Raw genomic sequence first — 25,773 nt, forward strand, 5'->3', positions numbered from 1 at the left:
ACCCCTTGTAGGTGGAGGAGAGGAAAGTGAATAGGTTGAGAAGAGAGTAGAAAATAACAGCACACAGGAAATTCTTACCAAAATATTTCTGGATTCTTTGAAAATATATAAACTAATAAATAGAGTTATATACTTATGCAAAATTCTGAATCCCCAAAATAAACTTTTAAACAAACTCCATAGGAAGCACAACTTCTTCCAAAATTTGAACAAAATTTTTAAAACTACAGATTTTATTTGATTACTTGAGTGTTAAACACATGGTGCTTTTTAAAGGGGGACTTATACCTAATGGCTAGAGCATTACTGAAGTGCATCTAGTTTACTGAAACTGAGTTATTAATAAAAAGCAGCCCTTTCAAAAATGATCAGTTCCGAGACTGCCAGCCACCTCCATTGATGGGTAAACATTTACGTTTTTAATTAAAGCACTGTAAGAACACACTGATACCTTGTGTCAAAACTATTTTCCATGTGATTATGGAAAACAATGGATAACTCTGGAATCACTGATAAAGGTCAAATTTCACCATTTAAAAATACACTCTAATAAAAAAAAACTAAGCCAAATTACGGCGTATCTGAGATAACCAGGAAAAATTCTTGGGTTCAAAAACACTCCTCATGTCAGGTCACTCTAGCCACTGTCTTATAAAACAACTGGGTGGCAAGTCCTGAACTTCCTCTTTCACATGAGTGCCAAAGCTTGCTTTACTCATTGAACAGAACACACTTTTAAGAAGTTCTAGATTTCAATTCTAAATAATTAGTAATTGACTTCAAAAATCAGTAGGAAAGAAACTTCCATCTTCCCATATTCCAGCAGTTCTATGGATAATTTCAAAAACAATTGATATTCACAATTTCATTTTCATTTTTGTTGTTTTAATAAGCAACTAGAGAAACGTGAATAAGATCTGCATTTTCAGTTCCCAAGAAGTTTCCTATGTGGCAAAATCTTATCTTTTATTGTCCAAGGAAAAGTACTTCCCTAGACTCTACAAGCAAAAAGCACAGCATTTCAACCTGTATGAACAAGAATAAACTGTTATCCAAGGGTTATGTAAACCAGCAGTAATCTCTCCCTATCCTTTACCTCAGTTCAAAATTCTGACCATACATGGCTGAGGATATAAAGCCGATTCAAACCATGGGGTCAAGCTGCTTTCTCCGTTATGATTGCTTGTTCCTCAGAAAAGGAGCTATTCCAAATGAGTCATGAAGGAAATGATCACACTGAAAGAAAACTGCCTGCTCTTGCCTCACACGTTTGGCTGGTGCTACCTCTAGGTTTAATCATGGTCTCTCAGAAATTCTTACACCATTGAATATATTACACTAACTCACTATCAGTCAGGTGTATGGACAACTGTGATAATCCCGTCTCTAACCATGGAAAGCAAACCAACCCATTAACAGAAGGATTTGTAGCCTTTTTTTTTTTTTTTTTTTTTTTTGGCATAGTACTGATTATTAAAGAGAAGATACTAGAAAGAATCCATTTCTTGGCTTAAGATTCTTAACTACTATTATTTTTCTTTCCTAATCACCTTTTGGGACCAAGCCACTTCAACATCTCATTTTCTTATCCCCACTAGTGAACATCCCCTACAACCTTCCTGTGAAACTAAGGAAAAAAATAAAGTGTTAAGGTATTAAGCCTCAATAAGTAACTTGGACAATTCCTCTCAAATCATTAGTGGACAATAATAAAAGCAAAAATGGATGATGCTTTTCCAGAAAAATTAACTGAAAGGCCTCAAAATTCTTCTAAACAAAATTTAAAAAATATTGTAACAAAATGCAACACAGCTTAATTGTTTTTATACCATTGCATATTACAAGTCAGTATTAACATCTTTCTTAAAGTGCCTTCATACCCATGCACAAAACTACTGACTACCACCTTCAGGTAATGCTAAGGTGGGAGGACAAGCAAAACCTACCAGGTAATTACCAGGTTGATCCTTCAAGTGCCATTTTTATTCAAGGGCATGGCACAAGTAATGCTGCTCACATCCTGTGGTTCCACTAACGATACTAAAGAGGTAAACCAAGTACAGAAGACGCAGCAAGAACAAGTGATTTTTAGGTTTAAGTGGGAAATTCCTGGTCTGTATTAAGCCACAGAGGATATCCAAATAGATACTTGCAAGGAGTTATTCATGAGGGTGAGGGAGGGATAAGGATTCTAAACTAGTGACGAAAAGGTCAATGCTTTTAATTTACTGGCAGGAAAGGTATAGTTGAAGGGATCTAATAGAACAAATTTCCTAGCCAACTATATTTTAAGGGCAAAGAAGGGGGGAAACGGGCAGCAACATTGATGGACTATTTGCATGTACCAGAAACTATGCATAGGACTTTAATATGTGATTTAACTGACCATGAACCAAATCTCCAGTGAGATTCACAGCTTTTAAGAACTACGGTATAAGATAATCGATAAGGCTAACATGGAAAAGTTGTAGCATATTAATATTTTGGTATTATATATTCCTCTATCACTAAAGAGGTAGGTTTTAACCTCAATCATTCCTCTTTGCCATTACAAATAGAGATGACAAATTAGAGTATCAAACAAACCACTGTATTTAATTTACATGTCAAGTATGAGATCCTATCACTTATGCCAAGTCAGGTACTTTAATGTGTTTATAAAATCATTACTATGAAAAGTAAAAGAAATGGATAATGTCCAGCATTTTGACTTATAGAAAACTTGCCCTGAATCTGCAACTTCTGAAGGGAAAATACTGTCACCGTTGCTAATCTCACTTGAAGCTTCCACAGATTTTTTTGTTCCAAAAGGGAAGAAAAGTGAAATTAAATTTTGAATAAAGTTCATAAAGAAATGTAAAACATTTCTATTTTTCTTTTCAGTTCCCTCAACCCAAACAGAAACAGCTTCCTGCAATGGCTTAAGTCCATGTGTACATTACTGAATCATGACGGCCACAATGTAATTTTATAGGGTTATAATCACAACAGGCAACTTACATTCAGCAGTTTGTGTCACCTACAATATAATCTAAAAGACAGAAAGAAGTATTTACCAAATTACCTGCTACTGCTGTTATTCTTTTTGGATTTGTTCCTCCGTTTTAAGGCATCTCTGTCCTTGTTATTGTATGGTAACATGGAGGCATAACCATGTTCAGCTTCTAGAAAACAGGAGGATCCAGTTAATGAATGGGCCCAGAATATTTAATACTCTCTCCTCTCTACAGTATTTCCTTTTTCCTTTATTTATCTTTAAAAGAATATTGTGGAAATAATTAAATGGAGTAAGGTGGAATTCTGAGAACAATGATTTTAAAAAAAATTGTGTGAATATCGTCAGTTCGGAGCAGGTGTAAGGAGGATTCCAGCTGCTCATTGTTGAGAAAGACACAGTAGTGGCTAGGCTCACGCAGCCTGGGTTTCCCATTGGCTACATCCAGCAGGTTGGTGCGGGTTAAGTGGAACCAGCTCAGGCGAAGGTGCGGGGCAAGTACCGTGAGCCGGGGACCGGGAGGCGCTGCTCCTCTGCCCAGGAGACTGGGGCGCCGGGCCCACCTGGGGGCCGGCCGGGACCAGCCCGGGTGAGGTAAACCAGGGAGGCTATCGGAGGGGGCCCCGGCCACCCACTCGTGAAGGGCTGGGGAAGGGGCGGCGTTCGGGACCCCGGCGGGCGGCAGCCCCTTCTCCACCCCATTCATTGCTTTGGGGCAGCGGCGGCTTCCCTTCGGACCGCGCGTGGGGAGAGCCGGAGGGGTTGGGAGCGCTCGCGGTCTCCCCGCCTCCAACCACCCCCGGAGCGGCTGGGCGCCCGGACCTGAGGCCGGCCCCACAGGACCCCCGGCCTCGTTTCGAGTGGACCCCTCCCCGTCCCCGTGCACCTCTCTCCCGCCGCTCCAGATAGTCGGCCGCCTCCAGCAGCATCTGGATGTTCATCCGAACCGCCGCCGCCATTCTGCACCGGGGGCCGGAGCCACGGGACCAACCCCCACTGCCCACGGGCTCGCTGCCGCCGCCGGACCGCTGTGGAGCCCGCTGTGGAGCCCGCTGTGGACCCCGCGTAGCAGGGCTGAGGGAGCCTCTCTGGCAACCACGCTCGACAAGAGAGGGAGGGGGCCAGTGAGCTGGGCACCGCCGACACAGTGACAGAACCCGGAGCAGAGCAGCAGCCGCCACCGCCGCGGAGTGTTTATCCCCGACTCACCATCTCCCCGCCCCCAGCCCCTTCTCTTGACAGGCCAGCTTCGGCCGCGTTCCTCATTGGGCCCCCCAAAGAATGCCCCGCCCCTACACTTGTGCGATTGGGAGAGGGCTTCAGGGCTCCACCCCGCAAAGTCCGCTCCTCTCGCTGGTTGGTCACACTTGACAAGGCCCGGGCTCCACCCCCTCTTTCCAACTGGTGACAGGATTCGCAACTCCGCCTCGTGCTCCTTCCTTGTTTCCCATTGGTTCTATATCAACAACCCGGGCCCCCTTTTGCTTTGTTAGTATTGGCCAAGAGCTGCAGAAGGCAAGCACCTCGCCGGTCTCCCATTGGTGAAGCCTTCGGAAACCTCCCAGCTACGATGATGTCACCTTTCTCCAGGCCAGGCGAGCCCTAAGTGGCTGATGGTCAGCAGCCTGGCTGCTCCTCACCGGGTCTGGCATTGGCTGGGAGGGCCGGTCCGGCGCTGGGCGGCGCTGATTCACCAGCCGCTGCGGAGCTGTGCTCCACCCGGCCTTGCCTCGGACCTGTTGCCAAGACCTGTCCCCGGGGAAAACTTCCGGGGACCTGCCAGGCGTCCATCGAATGGAAGGCTGGCACCTCGTGTCGCCTGGGCGCTCTGCCCCGCTTGGGTTCGGGGCCGGAGCCCTCGGTCTGGTGGCCGCGGCCCTGGAGGTTCTGGGCTTCGCGGAACTCGGGCTGGCGAGGGCCCAGCCTCGAATCCTCCCGAAGAGCGGTGCAGGCTAGTGGCCGGTGAGCCGGGAGCTAGGGCAGGCGCCACGTGGCTGCTGCGGGGCTTGAGAAGAAAAGCCGGCCGTTGCTAAATGCTCGACGCCCGGCGTTTTTTCTGCCCTCAAGAAAGAGCTGGAATCGGGCTGCAGTATACAGCATTGAGCTCATGCGCCTTTTCCGCACCCCCCTCCACCCCCGGGAAGTGATGGAATAATTAATTACTTTCACGCGAGCGGCTTTTTAAAGCTCAGAGATTTCCTGAACCTACAGAATGGCATTAAACCCTAAGATTCTTTGCTTAAATCTCTTTTGGGGTTTTCCCCTCCCTTTTAATTCTAGATGAAAACACTCACAAGATTATTGTTTTTGTTTGTTTGTTTTGAAAGGGAGTTTTGCTCTTGTCGCCCAGGCTGGAGTGCAATGGCGCGATCTCGGCTCACTGCAACCTCCTTCTCCCGGGTTCAAGCGATTCTCCTGCCTCAACCTTCTGAGTAGCTGGGATTACAGGTGCCCACCACCACGCCTGGCTAATTTTTGTATTTTTAGTAGAGACGGGGTTTCACCATGTTGGCCAGGCTGGTCTCGAACTCTTGACCTCAGGTGATCCACCCACCTCAGCCTCCCAAAGTGCTGGGATTACAGGCGTGAGCCACCGCACCCGGCCAAGAATACTCTTTAAGACGTCTGCAAATGGTGTGTTTCCGCATGGGGTGGTACCAATAGAAATGCTTAATAGAATGTTACGTATACAGAACTAAAAAGGTTAAAGATCGGTCCCTAAACCTATTAAAATTTTTGAAATGAAAGCTATCTGGCAAACCAAGCTACACTGCCAATGTACTGACAGACATCTCCAATTTTAAAAGTAGAAATAAAGTTCTTGGTAGGTTGAGTCCCCAAAATACAAATGAGTAAAGCATGAACATATTTCTTTTTTAAAAAGTTTATTATTGTTGCCAATATATAATAGCTTACTATGTGTAGGTATCCTACCTACATTATCTCTAATCTTCAATATAACCCCATGAGGTAGGTTGTGTTAATTACATTTTGCACGTGAAGAAACTGAGGCCCAGGGAGGCTAAATGATTTTCCCTGTCATGCATTCAGCTGCAGACATGGAAACTGAACCTATGTATGTCTCACCCAGAGCCCAAATTACCAATCCTCCTGTTGGTAGTTGTATAAAGACAAGGTAGTTTAAACAGATTTCCAGACTGAGTCACAAAACACTGACAACTCAAGTACTGAAGAAAAAGAAAGACAAAGGTGTAAATGTAATTATGGTGGGAAATATTAAACATGTATTTTTTAATGTCCGCAAACCCACTAAAATTAAATCAACTCAATAAATAGAATAAACATGTAGTAAATCATGCCTGACATATAGGCATATTCTGGTTTCAGTGGTTAACTGGATCTAAAAACTGATTCTTTATGAAAATGCTAATGAAATACACATACTGAAGGTAAAGGTTTTCAAAGCACAATACAAAGTTGGAAATGAAGGTAGAAATATAACAGTTTTTTTTTTCCATATCAGACAGGTAATGTACTAACGCTGTAACAAGCTCTTTGGGAGGCACATCTCATACATGCAATGGGAACACCTAATTACTATGTTTATGAACTACAAAAGGATCTAAGTTTTTAAAGAGTATTTTTAAATTGGATGTTATTTGTAAAACAAACTTCAAAATCATAAACGAGTGCAATTCTACTAAAGTACCCAAAGTGATAATACTAAAAATGCTTTGATTTCATTATCCTGACATTTTGGATTTTGTATATATTTATATTTTCTCTTTAATTTTATTACAAACATTTGGCATATGTCTTTAGTCTCTTACTCTCAACTCTTTATTTTAACCAAGTCCTATTTCAGTATCATGACCCTTCCTCTACAATCACCCTGACCGTAAAGTCACACTTATTTTTGTCTTAGGGGGAAAAAAGGTTGAAATCTGAGCCAGAAACAGCAAATAATTTAAATGCCAACAAGTCTAGCTTAGACTCCAAACAAAAATACTACATTATATAAAAATTAGAGAATCAGCTGAAGAATACACCATGTTCGTTCCTTGGTGGTGGATGAAATTATCAATTAGCCAGCAACACCAACTAGGAATTAGTATAATGAAGACCTTCAAAGGGTGTTTGGTGCCATCTACTGGAAATGAAGTAGTAAGTATAAAACAAAGGTTTTGAGATTCAGAGTTTTCCTAGAAATTATTTTACACAAATGTATGGAATGACCAGTTAATTAAGAAAACCTGAAAGTATAAGTTTTGAAGAAAGAACTGAGAATCCTAAGATAATGAAGAAGTGGTGACTTTCAATACCTAGTGCCTCAAAGGCATGGCCTAAGCATTGACTGACTGAGAGTCACAGCTCCAGAAATAGAAGTTGGGAATTCTAGAATGTTTGAACCAGAATTTTATGACCAGAACTTTAAATAAAAAGCTATGTGTAACAGCATAAACATGGGATGACAATAGTTTATATCTTTGAGCATATATCAAGATAAACTAATTGAGATATATACTTGAAAATGGGGAATTACAAAGACATAAAATATTAGACTTGTCAGATAATCTTTACTGCCAAGTTAATCTCTGCCCAGTCTCCTCTGGGAGGCTTATACTCCAGATGGGCATAGGACAGTATATAAAGAGGTAAATGCCAATACTGAGCAAGCAGCAGGCTCATCACACACTATGGAGTTCTCTGCCGGAGATGCCGCTTCAGAGAGCACCCCAGAGTGGCAGGGAAGAAAACTGTTACCGTATTATAATCCTGAAGTGCCTAAAAAGTTCTATCACTATGGGAATTAAAGCCCCCTATTTATAACTGAGTTTGATACCTCCTAACTACTATGACATTAAAATATATTTTGTCTTATAAGGTTTTGAGGAATTGATTTTGTTCCTCGAAGTAGATAAATCAGGATTTCAAGTTTCTGGTTCAACAGTATCATCTCTTTCTTTGTGGCTATTTTGGACACACTAATATGATACCTAACATCATAATATTAAATTTTAAAAACCTTTAAAAACACTGTTTTGCAAAAATTAGTCACTCTACAAATCTGTGATTTAGAAAATGAGGCAATAGCCAGGGGCCGTGGCTCATGCCTGTAATCTCAACACTTTGGGAGGCTGAAATGGGAGGATCACTTGAGCTCAGGAGTTTGAGACCAGACTGGGCAACATAGTGAGACCTCACCTCTACTCAAAAAATAAATTAGCTGGGTGTGGTGGTGCGGCCTGTAGTCCCAGCTACTTGGGAGGCTGAGGCAAGAGGACTGTTTGAGCCCAGGAAGTTGATGCTCCAGTGAGCATGATTGCACCACACAGCACTCCAGCCAGAGCAGGTAAACAAACAAACAAACAAAAAGGCAATGGCTAAACTTTCATATGTATATCACACAAAACACTATGCAGCAGCTTTTTAAAAGGTAGATTTATATATACTGTCAAGAAAAGATCCCTAAGGCACAGTGTTGAGTAAATAGATTGTAAAATAACCCTTACAGCATTTTCTTTTTAAAGGCCCAAACTATGTATTTTCCCAATTTCCTACTCTGCTATATACATACAGGCATGGACAAAAGATACAAAGCAAAGGATTAGCAGAAAGAATGGGCAATATCATTCTGAGTACTGTTCGAAAGGAGTTTAGCTTTGTCACAATGTTTTAAGACTGTTACAAGAAAGACGCTTGCCACAAATGATATTTCCTAAAAGAAAAAAATGTAATATTTAACTTTTCTTCTGTTGAGGCAAGATAAGTCAACTGCATATATCATAAATAAGATTTTCTTACTTTACAAGAAGGAAGAACTGAGATCCTGTTTTTTGAATGCAAGTTAAATACAAAATAAAGTACTTGGGTAACTAAAGGTAATCAGATGTAAAATGAAGATCAAGGGACTAGGTTAGTGAAAAAAGGTTACAGAACTATATTCACAAATTCAAGACATGCGTTGAGCGTTGCACTCTGTGCCAGCCACTGTGTGGTGCTGGGGCTGCAGAGCTAACCAAAGAGATCCCCCACTTCTCCGAGCTCACTGTCTAATAGAAGAACCAGACATAATAAAAGAATATAGGGTATGTCAGGCAGTGATAAATGCGGTGAAGACAAGTAAAGGAGGGTTTGGAGAGCCACACGGAGAAACTGGAACCCTCATATATTGTGGATGGGACTGTAAAATAGTGCAGCAGCTTTGAAAGACAGTTTGACAGTGCTTTATGTTTAAGTTAAACATAGTTTCCATGACTTGGTAATTCCACTCCTAAGCATACTCCCAAGAGAACTGAAAACATGTTCATACAAAAACTTGTATACAAATGTTCTGGCACCATTCTTTCTTTCTTTCTTTTTTCTGAGATGGAGTCTCACTCTGTCACCCAGGCTGGAGTGCAATGGTGCAATCTCTGCTTACTGCAACCTCTGCCTCCCGGGTTCAAGCAATTCTCCTGCCTCAGCCTCGCAAGTAGCTGGGATTACAGGCACACGCCACCATGTCTGGCTAATTTTTGTATTTTTAGTAGAGACAGGGTTTCACTATGTTGGCCAGGCTGGTCTTGAACTCCTGACCTCAAGTGATCTGCCCACCTCGGCCTCCCAAAGTGCTGGGATTACTGGCATAAGCCACCACACCCAGCCATGGCACCATTATTTCTTAATAGTCAATAAGTGAAAACAACTCACATGCCCATCAACTGATGAATTATAAACAAAAATGTGGTATAACTATAGAATGGAATATTATTTGCAGACAAAAAAGAATGATGGATGTACTGATACATGCTACAACACAGAGGAACTTTGAAAACATTATGCTAAATGAGAGAAGCCAGACACAAAAGGCTACATATTGTATTATTCCATTTATATGAAATGTTCAAAATAGGTACATCTGTAGAGACAGGAAGTACATTAGTGGATTCTAGGGGTGGGGGGATGAGGAGTGATTATTAATGGATATGAGGTTTCTTTCTGGGGTTATGAAAACATTCTGGAATTAGGAATGATGAATGCATAACTCTGAGTATATTAAAAACCACTGAATTGTAAGCTTTAGAAGGGTAAATTTTATGGCATATAAATTTTATCTCAACTTTTTAAATGTTAAAAAAAAAAGAGTAAAGCAGAGTACAGAGACAGGGAAGAAAGTTTCCTATTTTGGATAGGGTGATCAGGAATGACCTTAGTTTGAGCAGAGATCTGAACAATGTAAAGAAGCTACTCGTGCAAATCGGGGAGGTGGGGGAACATTCCAGAAGGAAGAAAGAGCAAGTGAGAAGACTCTGGGAGTAGACACAAGCCTGTTTTGAAAGAACAGCAAGGAGGCCGGCCAGTGTAGCTCAGTGCAGTGAGCAAGGGAGTGAGGCTGTAGAAAGCCAGGGTCTAGGTCATATGGAGGCCCTGTAGACCACACTGAGGACTGGACTTTATTCTAAATGATTTTAAAAAATCACTGGAGCCAGGAGCAATATGACTAGTTGCACATTTAATTAATTAATTAATTTAGAGACAAAATCTCGCTCTGTTGCCCAGGCTGGAATGTAGTGGTGAGATCTTGGCTCACTGCAGCCTCCACCTCCAGATTTCAAGCAAAACTCCTGCCCCAGCCACCCGAGTAGCTGGGATTACAGGTGCATGCCACCACGTCCAGCTAATTTTTGAATATTTAGTAGAGACGGGGTTTCACCACATTGGCCAAACTGGTCTCAAACTCCTGACCTCAAGTGATCCGCTGGCCTCAGCCTCACAAAGAGCTGGGATTATAGGCAGGAGCCACTGTGCCCAGCCTTGATGTACATTTCAAAAGGTTCCTCTCTGATACTGGATGGAGAATAAACAGGCAGCAAGAGTGGAAGGAGGAAGACTTGTTAGGAGGCTACTGCAGTAGTCCAGGCAAGAGAGATGGCTTAGGTTAGCATAGGTGGTGAAAAGTGGTCAAATTCAAAATGTACTCTGACGTTAAAGCCAAAATAATCTGCTAATGAATCAGATGTAAGGCATAAAATAAAAGAGTCAAAGATGGCCCCAAGGACCATGGTCTGAGCAAAGGAGTGAATGAAAGGGCCATTTACTATGATGGGAAAGCCCCAAAAAAGAAGACTGGGCAGAGTTCTGTTCAGTTAATCTTAAATTTGAGGTGCCTAATAGTCTAGTTGCATATACATGACTGTAATTCAGTAAAATGGTCTGACAGGAAGAGTATAAATTTGAGAGAGATGGCAGAAGGTGTTTGAAGCCACACAAATGGACAGTTCACCAAAGAAGAGACTAGAGAGTCCAAGGACTGAGCCCTGGAGCACTTAACATTTAGACACTTAGAAAACTTGGCTCAATTTACATCCCCTATGAGGATGAGCCTTTTAGAGGAAGAATACAAGGATGCTGCACTTTGGTTATTCTTCCAGAATTAGATGATCTAATGGATAAAAAGTTCCTTCAAACCAAGACTTTTGGGATCAAAGGTATCTTTTCTCGATTTTTCAAAGATTTCCTCTTCTTCTATTTCTTTAGTGTTAGCTCACAGACAGCAGATGTGTTGACCTACCAGATTCTCTCAGATTATTTATCTGCAAAGTATGCTGCCTTAAGGATTTCAAGTCAAATCTCTAGTAACACAACACCAATAAAATGATAAGACAGTACTTTGGTTTGGAGTATATTATTTTATCCTAGAAGATTTGGCTTCACTATTAAGACAACAATTAGGTCTGCTTTTCTTAGGTATACACAAAAATAGAAACAGTCCTTATGATGGATTATTTACAGATATATAGTATTTTGGTGGGTAGAGGCATGGGGAACTATTTAGCTCAGCTGGCAAAAAGTCCAAGCAAAATAATCCAAATGCCTAGAGTGGTGACAGTTGTGCAATGGGTACTTCAAAGCTGTACAACATTCAAATACTTAAACATTGAAGGCAGTAGGTAGAATAAACATCAAGAGTTTCTGCCTTTATGCTGAATAGTATTAGCTTTCTCATCTGGGAAATGGGAGATGGTAGTACCTGCTCTATTTATCTCATAAGGATTAAGTGAATCAAGGTACTCTGCACCCTGTAGCATGCAATGCAGTCATTATCATTATTATTTTCTTTACAGGGAACTAACGTGCCAGGAAAGCTTTCAAAGAACTAAGTAGGCCAGGCATGGAGGCTTGTGCTTGTAATCCCAGCACTTTGGGAGGCTGAGGTGGGTGATCACCTGAGCTCAGGAGTTCGAGACCAGCCTGGCCAACATAGTGAAACCCCATCTCTACTAAAAATACAAAAATTGAGGCTGAGCACGGTGGCTCATGCCTGTAATCCTAGCATTTTGGGAGGCCGAGGCAGGCGGATCATGAGGTCAGGAGATTGAGACCATCCTGGCTAACGTGGTGAAACCCCATCTCTACTAAAAATACAAAAAATTAGTCAGGCGTGGTGGTAAGCGCCTGTAGTCCTAGCTACTTGGGAGTCTGAGGCAGGAGAATCACTTGAACCCGGGAGGTGGAGGTTGCAGTAAGCTGAGATTGCGCCACTGCGCTCCAGCCTGGGTGACAGAGCGAGACTCCATCTCAAAAAAAAAAAAAAAAAAAAAAAATTAGCCAGGCATGGTGGCATGCACCTGTAGTCCCAGCTACTTGGGAGGTTGAGGCAGGAGAATTGCTTAAACCCAGGAGGTGCAGGTTGCAGTGAGCCAAGATAATGCCACTGCACTCCAGCCTGGGCGACAGAGCAAGACTCTGTCTCAAAAAAAAAAAAAAAAAAAAAAAAAAAAAAAAGAACTACAATAGGTGGTCAAATTTCAGATGCAATAGGATTTAAAAATCTAGTTAAAGATTTGTAAAATGTACATGCAAGGATAACCATTACAGAATTGCTTAAAGTAGCAAAATATTAGAAATAACTTAAAAATAACTTGAATGTCCATCAACAGGGAATTAGTTAAATAAATTATGGTCCATCCTACCATGGATTGACTATAAAGCAGCCCTTAAAAATCTAGAGATAAGGCCAGGCACGGTGGCTCATCCCTGTAATCCCAGCACTTTGGGAGGCCAAGGGGGGGGGTGGATCATCTGAGGTCAGGAGTTTGAGACCAGCCTGGACAACATGGTGAAATCCTGTCTCTACCAAAAATGCAAAAATTAGCCGGGCGTGGTGGTGCACGCCTGTAATCCCAGCTACCAGGAAGCTGAGGCAGGATAATTGCTTGAGCCCTGGAGGGGGAGGTTGCAGTGGGCCAAAACTGCGCCACTGCCCTCTAGCCTAGGTGACAGAGCGAAACTCTGTCTCAAAAAGGAAAAAAAAAAAAAAGAAATTAAAAAACTGAGACAATTTTACCGGTACTGATAAGAAACCATCACAAGATGTATAAGATGTATGTGAACAAAGACTAGGTGCAGAACAGTATGAAGAGTTTGCTTCTATCTTTATATACAAGACATATATATATAGAGATAGATATAGATATAGATATAGATATATGTATAACATATATACAACCATATATAAATATATGGTTGTATATACGTGGAATATCTCTGAAAGGATATACAATTAATGCATCACTAGATATCCTTTGTATCATCTGAATTGTGTTCCATGTTTGTAGTACTTACTCAGGAAAATAGGTTAAAACCTAGCCACACAGCCTCAACTACCAGCAAAGTCTACAACAGAATGGGTGATGGTTATTATCTTCAATAGAAAAAGAGCATTCTTCAAATGAAAAAAAGAAAAGCTTGCCAAAAGACAAATATTAATAGATCCAAGATTTAAAATTAGCATGTCACAAAAGAAATATGGCTAATACATTTAAAAAATATTCATCCTCCCTAGAAATGAAACAAAAATACAAAACCAAATAGTACCATTATTTTACCCATCAGGTAGGAAACTTTAAAACAAATTTTACACTTAATATTTGTACATGTATCTGAAACAAGAATGCTCATACTTTACTGGATAGAGTTGGCTGTTACCTTTTAGCCAGAGATACCAAATGTCTTAAAACATGTATACGTGGCCCTTTTAATCTCACTCAGCAATGCCACGTCTAAGTACGGACCCTGAGGAAATAATGAAACATACAAAAATATGTATGTAATGGAGACAGATAGTAGTCACAGTTTTAATTATAATGGCAAGTCATGGGAGGCAAGCCAATGTTTACCAATAAAACATTAGTTAATAAATTATGATACAACCAAGTAGTTACTAAAAGCTAAGTTTCCAAAGAATATTTAAAAGTACTTTTTAAATGTTCACAGTACATAGGAGAAAAAAGGGTTAAAGAAAGAACCGCATACATATTCTGATCTCATAGGTGGGATCAACCCAAAGAAGCCTGGAAAAACATATACCAAAATGTTGAAATTGATTATTTCTGGGAGTAGATAACAGGTGATTTTCTGCTTTTCTTTTACTTTTTGTTTTCTCTGAGATCTTTTTTTTGCATGTAATGCTTTTATACTTGCGGAGAGAACCATAAATGGTATTTTTTTGGCGGGGGGGCGGGCGACCACAGAAGATAGAAAAATCTAGTTATGCTTTTTCATTCTTCCCATTTTTAGACTACTAACAATCAAGATACTTAAATCTATGCGTGAAAAAAAAAAAAGAAAATGTCTGGGGAGATTCTTTAGTAATAAAAATATTTATCAAATCTGAAAGGGTAGAAATACTGCTTTATTGGATAAACTTACTTCCAAATTACTTTCATGTTTTTTAAGAAGTCCTAATGAGCATTCAGGAAGAAAACATATACTGCTTCCACAGGAATAAGGACAAATAAAATGGGGTTGACGCCTGCCACAAATGATATTTCCTAAAAGAAAAAAATGTAATATTTAACCTTTCTTCTGTTGAGGCAAGGTAAATTAACTGCATACATCATAAATGAGATTTTCTTACTTTACAAGAAAGGAGAACTGAGATCCTGTTTTTTGAATGCAAGTTAAATACAAAATACAAAATCCAGTCTCTGACCAAGATGAGGGGAAAAAAAATCATCCTTCAACACTTCAATTCTCATGCAATGAAATCCAAAGGTCTGTTGAATCCACCTTTTCGATTCATGTACTGCCTATGATGAGAAGAGAAAATTCATTGTTTTTTTTTAAATCCTATACTCCTCTTATAAAAAAAAAAAACATGCGTCAGAGATTAAAACTATAAACCATCTTTATAATAGCAAAGTCTAGGGTAGAAACTATTCAAGGTAATTTAATGTATATTTAGAGATTATTTTACTTTCAAAATAAACCAAAGACTTTCAGATTTCTTTTAACTCCAGATAGCAGTATGGAAGTTTAATTTTGAAATTATTTGAGAAGATTTACAGACTTAAAAAAAAAAAATCAATTGAAAATCCTTATTTATTTTAGGTAACACGAAACATATAATTTAGAAATAGAGAAGAGTTCCAAAACAGGCACCCATTGAGCAAATTCAATTGCACACTGTAATGATTCTCCCCCTAAGACCTTATTTGAAGGTAATTTTACAAAAGACTGTCCAAGATGATTCTAGTACCTTAGCTTATAGCATTTTCAATCACATGATTCATAATCTAAATTAACTGGACTATTAATCTTTTATCAGTGACAAAGTTAGAGAGAAAGGCAATGTTTGAAAATATCTTGACTTTTTCATACATTAAGAATTCAGTGAGATTTCATGTATGGATTGGTTCATTCCAAAACTGTGGTACAAATAAAATATGCCTATACTTAACAGAAGAATATATTTACAGTTGAAATCCTTACATAATCAATCTAGTTTAGGAGGGATCTATCTTATACCTAAATTATAATGAAATCAAAGCCCATAGACTTGAAATTATGCTTTTCTGAGGAAATTACTATCTATAGTCCTAAAATATTTAAGCCAACTACCCTCTCTCTAATAGCTATTAGCTTACATGTAAATGGGAAAACAATTTTAACACACCAGAAGATAAGCAATGAATATTTCATTCAAACAAGGAACAGTATGGAAAACTGCTACATTTCCTACAAACATGATTATCTCATAATAAAGTTTGAAGTAAAAAACTGATTTATTAGTTCAAACATAATAATGGGGGCTATGCATACCTGTACTTCCTCTTCTGAGAGACATTTATGGCATAGGCATTTACAGAGCCATCCACCTTCTTACCCTGAAGAAAAACAATAAACAAACAAACAGACAAAAAACAGGAAGGATACATTAAATCAGGATACATGAAAGCAGGTGTGGTGGCAGTGGCATGTACCTGTACTCCCAGCTACTTGGGGGAAGGCTAAGGTGGGAGGATTGCTTGAGCCCAGGAGTTTGGGACTGCAAGTAGCCATAATCACACCAATGCACTCCAGCCTGGGCAACTGAGCATGATCCAGTCTCAAAAAAAAAAAAAAAAAAAAAAAAAAAGAAGAAGAAGAAAGGAGGAGAAAGGAAGAAGGAGGAAGGAAGAGGGAAGTAGGGGAGAAGCGGGGGCCGAGGGGGAGGAGAAGGAGAAGCAGCAGCGGCAGCAGCGGAAGGGGAAGAAGCAGAAGAAAAGCGGAAGAAGAAAAGAAGCAGAAGCAGCAGTCGCAGAATAAACAGAAGCAGCAGCAGCAGAAGAAACTGAAACAGCAGCAGCAGAAGCAGAAGAAGAAGCAAGAGCAGCAGAAGGAGCAGCAGAAGAAGCAGAAGCAAAAGAAGCAAGAGCAGCAGCAGCAGCAGAAGCAGAAACACAAGCAGCAGAAGCAGAAGAGGCAAAAGCAGCAGAAGGAGCAGCAGAAGCAGCAGCAGAAGCAAGAGCAGCAGCAGCACAAGCAGCAGCAGCAGCAGCAGCAGCAGAGGAAACAAAAACAGCAGCAGCAGAAGCCGAAGAAGAAGCAAGAGCAGCAGAAGGAGCAGCAGAAGAAGCAGAAGCAGAAGCAGAACTAGAAGAAGCAGGAGCAGCAGCAGAAGCAGCACAAACAGAAGCAGCAGCAAGAGCAGCAGCAGCAGCAGCAGCGGAAGTAGAGGAAGGAGGAGGAGGAGGAAGAAGGAGGAGGAAGGAGGAAGGAGGAGGAGGAAGGAGAAGAAAGAAGGAAGGAGGAAGGAGAAGAAAGAAGGGAGGAGGAAGGAGGAAGGAGGAGAGTCCAATGAGGCAGAGATAATTTCCAGATCCTATGAGCTCTCAAGTGGTATAACTCTCTGCTCACATTTTTACAATTGTGTATAAGCAATTAATATTCAAACCAACAAACATTCACAGTGTATGTACTATGTGCAAAGCATGCTGAGAAAGTAGGGTAGCACAATCTAATCTTTTCTGGTCAAAGAATACCTTGAAACCAGATAAAAGGTATAATCTCCAGAAAAACTCACATTCACACAAAATTTAACTTACAACCTTAGCTAATAATATTCTCATATCATGGCTGGAATGGTTGCCATTCATCTAAATCCCATTTCTTGTACAACCCTTGCAATTTTTTGTTCATTTTAAAAATTATTATTTTTTAGACACAGCGCCTCACTGTCGCCAGGCTGGAGTGCAGTGGCATGATCATAGCTCACTGCAGCCTCAAACTCCTGGGCTCAAGTGATCTTCCTGCCTCAGCCTCCCGAGTAGCTGGGACTACAGGCACATGCCACCAAGCTGGGCTAATTTTTAATTTTTTTTTTCTGTAGAGATGGGATCTCACTATGTTGCCCAGGCTGGTCTTGAACTCCTGGTCTCAAGCAATTCTGCTGCGTTGGTCTTCCAAAGTGCTGGAATCCCAGGCATGAGCCGTTGTGCCCAGCCCAATTTTGATCTTTAAATCAAGAATCAGAACAGAATAACAGACACAAATGCTAGGTTGTTATGTGTTACTCCATCTTGACCTTTCTGAATGTAGCACCCATCCTCTTTTTCACAAATTCTTGTTCAGGTCTTCTGATCAGCCAAGTCAACTCAACATACCCACTTTCCCCCATGTTGTTCCTCATGCCTGAATTGCCTTCCCTGCCTCCAACTTGAACTATCTGGTTATTACCCATTGTTCAAGGCCCAATTCAAACATTCCAGTTGCCAGGAAGTGCCCTCTTCTCTAACTGCTGAAAAATGTTAACTGTGCTTTCCTCACAGTACCCTCTATTTCTTTCTTTCTTTTTTTTTTTTTTGAAATGGAGACTTGCTCTGCCACTAGGCTAGAGTGCAGTGGCGCAATCTCGGCTCACTGCAACCTCCGCCTGTCGGGTTTAAGTGATTCTCCTGCCTCAGCCTATCGAATAGCTGGGACTACAGGCATGCACCACTACGCCCAGCTAATTTTTGTATTTTTAGTAGACATGGGGTTTCATCATGTTGGCCAGGATGGTCTTGACCTCTTGACCTCGTGATCCCCCGCCTCGGCCTCCCAAAGTGCTGGGATTACAGGCATGAGCCACCGCACCCAGCCCGGTACCCTCTATTTTCTACCCTATAAAACCATGATGTACATCATAAAGTTATTTTCCCTATGAGACTGCAAGCTTCTTGATGGAGGGATATGTCTGAGAGTCACCTTTGCATTCTCACATCCTAGGTCACTGCACTCCCAGATATTCAGAAAATGACTTAGATGAGTATCATCAGCTAACGTCATGACACATACAAGTGACCCCCACCTCCTCCCTCTCCCATTACTACTTATACAAGATTAGCCTATCTGTGTAGTGTACTTAATTAGATATTGGTGTCAGGGCAAAAACCGATTCTGACCCACTGGCCAAAAGGCATACACAGACGAATAGTATATTTGAAGTGGGGCTAAAATAAATGTATTTGGTCTTACTTTTCTATTCCTATTTTCATGTATTTTTTTGGAGGTGGAAGGTAAGTCCTGAACAAATTACTTGTGAGGTATATGACTTTGAACTCCCTATAACAGGAAGTAAGCATGACTTAGAAAGACTGGTCTTGGGCACAAAAAAGTAAATGATGATAACCTTTTTACAAAGTTCGATTCCTAAAGGTTTACTGATTTCTGGAAACTATTTGCAGAATTGCATATTATTAGCCCTATCCTCATTTATTTACATGCTGGCATAGAAAATTATCCATTAATAAACAAAACCAAACTTTGAAACTATCTAGAAAAATGTTATTGAAGTAATTGCAGTTTTAGCCATTATTTTCAATGGCAAAAACTGTAATTACTTTTCCACCAATCTAATAAGATGAAAGGGAAAAGCCAAGCACATTGCTGTGAGGCTATAGTCCCAGCTACTTGGGAGGCTGGGGCAAGAGGATTTCTTGAGCCAAGGAGTTTGAGTACAGCCTGGGCAACATAGGAAGACTCTGTCTCTTCAAAAATAAAAAAAAAAAAAATGGACTGAGGCAGGAGGATTTCTTGAGGCCATGAGTTCAAGACCAATCTAGGCAACACAGCAAGACCCTATCTCTGCAAAAAATAAAAACATTATCCTGGCGTGGCGGCATGTGCCTACTCTCAGCTACTCCAGAGGCTAAGGCAGGGAAATTGCTTCAGCCCAGGAGGTCAGGCTGCAGTGAGCCATGATCATACCACTGTACTCCAGTATGGGTGGCAAAACAAGACCCTGTCTCTAAAAAACTAAAAAATGAGGCCGGGCGCAATGGCTCACGCCTGTAATCCTAGCACTTTGGGAGGCCAAGGCAGGTGGATCCCTTCAGGCCAAGAGTTCGAGACCAGCCTGGCCAATATGGCGAAACCCCATCTCTACTAAAAATACGAAAATTAGCCAGGCATGGTGGCAGGCGCCTGTAATCCCAGCAACTTGGGAGGCCAAGGCAGGAGAATCGGTTGAACCCAGGAGGCGGAGGTAGCAGTGAGCCGAGATGGCGCCGCTGCACTCCAGCCTGGACAACAGAGCGAGACTCTGTCTCGAAAAAATAAAATTAAAATAAAAAATAATACAAATAAAAAAATGAAAATACAATCAAATAGAAAGGAAAATGGGTGACTATACTGGCATATGAAGAGGTCCCACAATAGATCAATGATGAAACATCACAAGACACACATTACTTAAAAACACAAATGAGCTGACGTTATAACTGATAGCCATGAAGCCAACTGCATATAAACTAAATTGACATCCTTGTAGATGTCATTTTAAAAAACTGACATCAATTAGTGTGATGGTACTCCATAATTTTTAAAAGATCTATGACTTTTCACCTAAGTTTTCCTTTATAAGCAAACATCTTCTTCACTGACTACATTTAAGTGATGGGTGGCACCACCCTTAGATCTGACTTTCAGGAACTTTAAACCTAACATCCAGCAACAGGAAAACCAAAAAACAAAGAAAATAATTCCATTTTCTTTGGGGAAAAAGTTCCCTCCCCATTCTTCTAAAGACAATAAAACTATAGTTGCTTTACTTTTGACATATTTTAATTCACCCAACATATATCTTAATAAACTTACATTTCACCCAACATATATCTTAATAAACTTTCATTTATAAAATACTCTTTGGAAAATAAATAAGAATTTAGGGCATTCAAGGGAAAAAAAGCTGATAAATAAACTTCATTAAATTCCAAAACAGAGTTCACATAACCATTGCAAGAACAAGAGCTTGTTCTTAATTTCTCACCTCAAAACAGTCATGCCTCAGTACTCCTAAGTTACACACTGTCATTTTAAAACATGTGAGCCCTACACAGTCACATTAGTTAGAAAGAAACTCACAGCAACGGAGATTACCCCATTCCATTAGCAACTCAATGGAATACAAGACTTGGGAAAGTGGATTATTTTTGACAACTTTTTCTCAAACATCTCTATTTCCATTTGCAAAACTAAATGGAAAGACTTAAAATTCTAGAAAAGAGATTTTAAAAAATATGTTTTTCTTTCCACACACCCTCCCTCTCTCCATCCCCTCTCCTCTCTTCCTTTCATTTCCTCTCTCTATACCCATCTCTCTCTTCCCCCATCTCTCGCTCTATGCTCTCCCTCCTCTATATAATCCCTCCCTCTTTTTCCTCTTCCCTCATCTCTCTGCTATTATGAAGGCTAGACAGCATTCCCTCCCCTATCCACCCCACTTCTAAGCTATGAGACAAGTATGCAGCTGCCCAATGTCATCTCTATCTGGCAGCTGGATTTTGTTCTTCCATTTCCCAGCAGTTCCCCTTCCAGAAACTCTGTTCTGGGTTAACTGTATCACTCAGCGTCCCAGCCTGACACCTGAGAGGCATTACTAACTACTCACTCCCACTTCCCCCAGCTCCTGAATCGTTCTCAACTCAGTTCAGGCCTTTATCATCTTTCACTTGCACAAATCAGCAGTTCTCCCTGCCTTCAATCTAACCCACCTCCCATCTGTCCTCCATGCTGCCCCCAGAGTCATTGTTCCAAAACACACATATAACCATGCCACTCCCTTATTTAAAAATCACTACTTCCTCTCCTCAACACCAAAAGAATAAACTCTGAATTCCTTAGCATGACTAAGGGCATCAAAAGCCCTCTGTGATTTGCCTCCTACCTCTATTTCTAGCCTAAGTCACTAGCCCATCAGCACCCCTTTATCCCTGGTCGAATCTGAAATTCCCACAATACACTATGCTCCTTTACACCTACATGGCATTTTCATGAGCTCTTCCCTCTACCTGAAATAATCTTCTTCCTCTTCTTTGTCTGATCACTTCTACTTGTCCTTTAAGATCTAATTCAAACATCGTCCCTGGCAACCACTCCCTGAATTCCAATGGCAGTTCACTGTTTCCTCCTTTGTATTCTCAAAGCCCTTCAAACAGATAGTTATTGTCTTATAACCAAATAAATTTGTATAAATGGAAAAGAACATGGAAAGATAGGACAGTCATAACATATTAATTCAAATGAGAATGTTGCACGTTTTACTTACTTTTGTGGAGTCAAAGGAGGCAAATCCCATTAACTTCATCATTTCTATTTCTTCCTCTGTTTTGCCCTCTAAGTCTTCCTCTGCAAAAAAGAATAATTTTGTGACCTATCATTTCAAATATATACATAAATAAAAAGAGAGGTGGTAACAGATTAATAGTCATTCCACCTCACTAGCAGAGAACACACAAAACAATTAGCTGAAGATGAGTCTAATGAAAAAATTCCTCTTACATTTGGACAGAATGTAACTTATGGTACAAAAAAAAATGTCCTCTCCTTGAAGCCTTTAGACAGGATTACCTTTTTAAAAAAAACACCTGGGTTTCATATTAAGGACTACCTTTAATATCAGGCATGACACTATATAGTTCTGAAGACACTTCCAAAATAGAATATTCTCATGTTTTTAACTATCGTTCTATATCAGGAGCACCACAGGTAACCAGCAACTTGCTAGGGTGCAATTAAAACAAAATCTCAGGCTGGGCACGGTGGTTCACGTCTATAATCCCAGCACTTTGGGAGGCCGAGGCGGGAGGATCACCTGAGGTCAGGAGTTTGAGACCAGCCTGGCTAACATGGTGAGAACCCGTCTCTACTAAAAATACAAAAATTAGCCGGGCATAGTGGCGGGTGCCTGTAATCCCAACTACTCTAGGACGCTGAGGCACAAGAATTGCTTAAACCCAGGAGGTGGAGGTTGCAGTGAGCCAAGATTGTGCCATTGCACTCCAGTCTGAGTGACAAGAATGAAACTCTATCTCAAAAAAAAAAAAAACCAAAAAAAACTCAAAACCATATGCAATGAATACTATAAAAGGCTTAATATTTAAATGTTCAAGATTAAACTTTTATAATTTTATCATCACTGTACTTTTCCTACAGTTATTTATCTAATAACATTACCAGTAATCTGCCGTTCTTTGCTCTTTGTTTCTTTTGTTTCTTTCTTTTCCTCATCTCTTCTTTCTTTCAGTCGAGAAGGGGAAGGAGATGTGGATCTATGTCGTCTTGGAGATCTAATATTTATAAGCAAAGATGTTAGAAACAGACAGACATATCAACTTTGTATCAATCAGCACAGATATACATGAGGTGAGCTCCACAGAACCACGAGTCATTCCGTATAGCAAAGTGAGGAAAAAGGTTCTGCCAAGGCCTTGATTGTTAACAAAAAAAATTTTTAATGTAGTTTACTGCTTAATCATCAGTTGCATTCAGTACAACTAGGGCTAGAAAGCTTTCTGGAAGGCAGAAAAATGTAAATTAAAAGTTTCTAACAACCACACACAAATATACAAAAAAGCTGACTTAAACAGCAATTGATGGTTATTAAGACTCAGAGCCAGGTGGGGCTTGGTGGCTCACGCTACTAATTCCAGCACTTTGGAAAGCAGAGGCAGGAGGATTGCTTGAGCCTAGGAATTCAAAACCAGCCTGGGCAACACAGGGAGACCCTCTCTCTCAAAAAAAAAAAAAAAAAAAAACAAACCAAAAAAAAGACTCAGAGCCCATTTCTAATGTTCTTCCAAGATCATCCATTCTTGATTACATACTTGAATAAATCATTATCACCAAAAAGTTAATAAAAAAGAAACAACAGGCCGGGTGCAGTGGCTCACGCCTGTAATCCCAGCACTTTGGGAGGCCGAGGTGGGTGGATCACGAGGTCAGGAGATCAAGACCATCCTGGCTAACACGTTGAAACCCCGTCTCTACTAAAAATACAAAAAAAATTAGCTGGGTGTGGTGGCATGTGCCTGTAGTCCCAGCTACTTGGGAGGCTCAGCAGCAGAATTGCTTGAACCAGGGGAGGCAGAGATTGCAGGGGAGGCGGAGGTTGCAGTGAGCAGATTGCGCCGCTGCACTCCAGCCTGGGTGACAGAGCGAGACTCCGTCTCAAAAAAGAGGAAAAGAAAGGAAAAGGAAAAGAAAAGGAAAGGAAAGGAACGGAAGAAAGAAACAAAAATATAAAATACTTATTTCTTTTTCTTGCCAAGCACCATGCTCTGGGGTTTGCATGCATTATTTCTTACTTACTCTTTCAAGACAACTTTGTGATGTAGAGTACTATTAGCACCATTTAACCAAGGTGAATGTTAGCTTTAGAATAAGGTTGGATTAAGTTTCCTCCATTTCAGGAAACCGTAAATCCCCTTATAAGCGATGAAAACAAAGTTAAGAGCTGCGACCAGTTTCTTAGGGACTTTCGGTAAATAAAACTCTTGGCTTATTTTCTGCCCTTACCGGGAGCGTCTTCGGTGCGGGGATCGCGAGCGGCTCCTTCTCCGATCTCTCTCCCGAGACCTGGACCTTTCTCGGCGCCTGCGTTCTCTCTCCCTGGATGTGGACCGGGAACGCCTACGTTCTAATGCAAACGCACACAAATTGCAGAACTGATAATTACCTCAAATATCTAGAGCTGCGCCGTCCAGTAGAAAAATAATGCAAACCATTACTAGTCACATTAAAAAGGTAAAAAGAGGCTGGGAGCGGTGGCTCACGCCTGTAATCCCAGCACTTTGTGAGGCTGGCGGGCGGATCACAAGGTCAGGAGTTCGAGACCAGCCTGGCCAACGCGGCGAAACCCCGTCTCTAATAAAAATATAAAAATTAGCCAGGCGTGGTGGCACGGACGGGTAATCCCAGCTACTCGGAAGGCTGAGGCATGAGAATCGCTTGAACCCGGGAGGTGGAGGTTGCAGTGAGCTGAGATCGGCCACTGCACTCCAGCCTGGGCGGGCGACAGAGCGAGACTCTGTCTCATTAAAAATAAACAAATTGATTTAAAAAAAACGAATCAGGGGCAGAACCGAGGGTCTAAGTTAGATCTCCTAATGGAAGTCCAGGGTTCTTTATGTCGCGCTGCCTCATTTATGGGGCTGGTAGCCAGAAAACATTACGAAGTGAGCTCCCAGGACTCAAAATTCTTAATATCGATTTCCCTGTAATGACCTGGGCAGGAATCTAACATTTATTAAGTATTTAAGAACCAGGCAGAATCACATACTGTATGTTATGGGATGTGACATTAATTCTCACATCAGTTTTTAAAAGTTGGCAATACTACCCTCAATGACTCATTCTGGGAATTCGATTCAGAAAGGCTGAGTAGTGACTTGCCCACCGTCGCCCAGAAATTCAGCAAAGGAACTGAGGTCTAATTCTAAACCCACCGGCCACAGTGTAATAAAAGTTATTGTATGAAGGTGACAAAGACTTAATGAAACTAATTCAGAGACAAACAACTGCCTTCAAACCGGAGAGGGCGGGCTGAAGAGGGCAGGGCCCAGGTCTACGTTCCTTTATCCACCCCTCGCTCTCCGCCTGGGAAAAGGGCCCGCCTCTCTGCTACGCGGCTACCAAAAACAAAACAAAATAAAACAAAAGGGACGGGCCTCCAACAGAGCCCCATATCCTCCGAATTGCTACAGGACTCACCCCTCCGTGGAGAGCGGCTGCGACTGCGACCCATTTGGAGTCCCGCTTCCCGGAAACAACTGTGCAACAACTTCCGGGAGGGCCGGGAGCCGAGCTTTTACCGCCGACCAGAAAACGTCAAAACGAGTTGCGAGGGTTCCGGTCTTCTTTGTTCACGGTGGGCATTAAAACATGCGATTTGGTGTTATTATAGAAATTCCTGGAAAATTCAGCCGTATACCCATTATCCTAACACAGCTTTCATTTTTCCCCCATTTTTGTCCACATGCACAAAATAGAGCAAACCAATTGTAAACATAGCATAGACAAACAGCTTATGTTCTTCCACTTTCCCACATAACATTCATAAGGAGTGAATATACCAAAGTTCACTGCTTTATATTTTCTCATGCCAGCATTGAGAAGGCACCCAAAACCTCCTATGGGCTCTTGGAAGGAAAACTAAAGGCCCCAGATTCCATCCTACCCGACAAAGTACTTCCCCAAAGTTGCCTCTGTCCTCAGGGAAAACAACAACAAGAACAACAACAAAAACTTTAGAA

At 41.2% G+C, this 25,773-nt stretch overlaps 2 protein-coding genes and 1 non-coding gene across 5 annotated transcripts in view; all 3 read right to left on the reverse strand.

Annotated features, from left to right (window-relative positions):
- MXD1 (MAX dimerization protein 1) overlaps window positions 1–13,713 on the reverse strand; it is a 54,150-nt gene extending 40,437 nt beyond the window's left edge. The window contains exons 1-2 of one of the 2 annotated variants that reach the window (XM_063594886.1): window positions 3,882–4,470; window positions 3,065–3,164 (exon numbers count right to left, since the gene is read on the reverse strand). In XM_063594886.1, coding sequence (XP_063450956.1) covers window positions 3,065–3,164; window positions 3,882–3,954 — 173 coding nt within the window. In that variant the 5' untranslated portion in view covers window positions 3,955–4,470. Of the gene's footprint in view, window positions 1–3,064; window positions 3,165–3,881 lie in introns of both variants that reach the window. The other variant, XM_003830933.5, reaches the window with a different exon arrangement.
- LOC112439009 (small nucleolar RNA U13) lies at window positions 6,474–6,578 on the reverse strand. The gene has a single exon (XR_003027317.1). It is a non-coding gene; the product is annotated as a small nucleolar RNA U13 (small nucleolar RNA).
- A 330-nt stretch (window positions 13,714–14,043) lies between the features above and the next one.
- SNRNP27 (small nuclear ribonucleoprotein U4/U6.U5 subunit 27) lies at window positions 14,044–25,425 on the reverse strand. Of its 2 annotated transcripts, XR_609287.4 has the most exons (7): window positions 25,232–25,390; window positions 24,038–24,158; window positions 22,697–22,809; window positions 21,789–21,868; window positions 16,043–16,107; window positions 14,859–15,030; window positions 14,044–14,772 (listed from the first exon to the last, which is right to left on the reverse strand). XR_609287.4 is itself a non-coding variant. In XM_003830935.5 (6 exons), exons 1-6 carry the CDS (start codon window positions 25,263–25,265, stop codon window positions 14,976–14,978), a joined length of 468 nt encoding a protein of 155 aa, XP_003830983.1. In that variant the 5' UTR covers window positions 25,266–25,425; the 3' UTR covers window positions 14,044–14,975. The 2 variants fall into 2 exon arrangements, 1 of the variants encoding a protein (XP_003830983.1); XM_003830935.5 differs by having other exon boundaries at window positions 14,044–15,030; window positions 25,232–25,425.
- Window positions 25,426–25,773: the final 348 nt, after the last annotated feature.

This window comes from Pan paniscus, chromosome 12 (genome assembly GCF_029289425.2).
Source record: "Pan paniscus chromosome 12, NHGRI_mPanPan1-v2.0_pri, whole genome shotgun sequence".
Taxonomy (NCBI): domain Eukaryota; kingdom Metazoa; phylum Chordata; class Mammalia; order Primates; family Hominidae; genus Pan; species Pan paniscus.